General features: G+C 38.9%; 1 protein-coding gene across 1 annotated transcript in view; it reads right to left on the bottom strand.

The window, feature by feature from the left end:
- Positions 1–1,531: 1,531 nt before the first annotated feature.
- The window catches only part of SEL1L (sel-1 suppressor of lin-12-like (C. elegans)), a gene marked incomplete at its 5' end in the record, with an annotated part of 17,362 nt that continues 16,931 nt past the window's right edge, over positions 1,532–1,962 (bottom strand). The window contains one exon of the mRNA XM_009081847.1: positions 1,532–1,872. Coding sequence (XP_009080095.1) covers positions 1,669–1,872 — 204 coding nt within the window. The remainder of the gene's footprint in view (positions 1,873–1,962) is intronic.

The raw sequence follows: 1,962 nt of genomic DNA, 5'->3' as shown, positions 1-1,962 counted from the left end.
ATCTCAATTCTTAATAAAGTGTATTGATATGTTGTTGCCAATCTGCTGGAAAAATATTTGCATGAAAGGAAGCCCTTAACCCTTTAAGCACAACAGCTTTTGTCAGAAAGCAACTAAAGCCTCCTGTATTTCATTCAGCTTTAAGACAGTATATTCAGAGGGTTTAATGCTAGTACAGAAACAAGTATTTAACTGCCACTGGTAAATAACAGACACTTCTGCATTTCGTGCTTCCAAACTACTCCCTCACTGCTTCCCATCCCCAACCCGGAAATTATTGTTCAATGAAAATCATTACTCAGTGATGATTCCTCTTGCAGTTTTAAATCAACAGTCCACAGGTCATATTCTTTACACTCATCAAAAGGCCTTTGCACTGACCTGGTGGCATCAAGAAGCCATAAACCACTGGTCTTCTTTCTCTTTGGATTTTCTTGTTACAAGGGGTCCTTAAGACGGCACAGCCAGAGACATTGTGGCTTTCTCATGTATGTCAGGTGCAAGAGAGGTTGGTGACAGCCAAAGCACTGTTGTAGCTTTGGAGTAGCATCACTGGCATAAGCCCATGCCCTTTTGTACAGAGTATGCATCTTTGGGGCTCTTTTTTGTAGATGCATTATTAAGCAGATGCATGCATGAGATAGATATACATACATTTCCTTCTTGCAGTGCAAATCACTAACAGGATTGCTGAAAATTAAATACAGAACTTCCATCTGTAAAAGCAAACAAGTCAGCTAATTCATTGAGATTTCTGGCTCTGTCCTTTCTCCAGTGTCCATAATAATACTGGTGCTTTCTGCAGTCTAGACTCAGCCTCTTTGAAAGAGCAAATTTAAATAATTTAGGAACACTACCAATTTGGGTTTACGTCCTGAAGTATTGCAAAGTACTCAGGCTCCTGAAAGTTTTAGAAGTGAGATTTGGGCACTGTGCGGACAGTTTTCAATTGATGAGCTTACAGACCCAATCCAGCTCATGGGCTACATACCATTTGCTGGGAACTGCCTAGTCTAAGGGGAATGGAGGAAAATAATCAAAGCGAAAAAGCACAAATAGAGAGTGGCATGTTTGCTGGCTTAGTTTTACAGAGTTTATCTATCAGCTATGTTAAACCATCCAAGACAGCATTAAAGACCAAAGTGTAAGAATTACTAAGAAATCATGAAAAAGACTGCAAAAATACTTGGGATGCAGATCAGACTATAAGTTCGTAACAACTCTAGTCTTTTTAGAGTTTGAATATAGTTCAGTTTCTTGGACTTAAATTGGCCATAAAATTATTTATTTTTATTACTTTTATATAGGGAACTGCTATCAAGCAGGCAAAAACCTTCCACTGCTAGCCTTCTGTCTCTCTAGAGATGAAAAGGACTCTGAATAAAAAGGAACTAGATACAGCAGGCAACATTTTTGTAGTAGCACTCTTGTGTTTCCATGAAAAAGCCATAGTGTTATTCCATTGGCACTGAAATAACATTCAAATCAGTTTCAAAATAATTTTCTTATCCCTGAAAAAAGGCATCATTCTAAGCAGCTTTCAAACTTTTTTTTTTTATCACTTCCTTGTGCCTCTTTTGGGGGAGGGACTGTTGATCCAAAGTCCTAAATCACAATGAAAATTGTTCCTTTTGGAAAAATCCAGTTCTTTCAGTGAGGCTTTTGTTGCTATTGTGGTGGTTGATGCTCTGGTGGTGGCTCTTGTTGAGGCATAGCTGGCCGCAGTCCTGCTGGTCTGGGAATTGCTTGATGTTGCCTTTGTCTGTAAGCTATAATTGTTCCCAGTAGCAAGGCGATGATAGTCATAAGGTAAAGGTCCCACTCAGGCCCCAGCAGCTGGTCCATATCAATATGTGAGAATACCTCCCTTATCTAAGAAAGAAGAAGTCCACATCATTATGTCAAAGAACACAAATGCTAAGTTCCTTTAAGTTTGACTTGTAACATTTTTCATGTACAAGT

This window comes from Acanthisitta chloris, unplaced genomic scaffold (genome assembly GCF_000695815.1).
Source record: "Acanthisitta chloris isolate BGI_N310 unplaced genomic scaffold, ASM69581v1 scaffold349, whole genome shotgun sequence".
NCBI lineage: Eukaryota > Metazoa > Chordata > Aves > Passeriformes > Acanthisittidae > Acanthisitta > Acanthisitta chloris.
The sequence above is the reverse complement of the archived record's forward strand: the minus strand, read 5'-3'. Positions and strand labels throughout refer to the sequence as shown.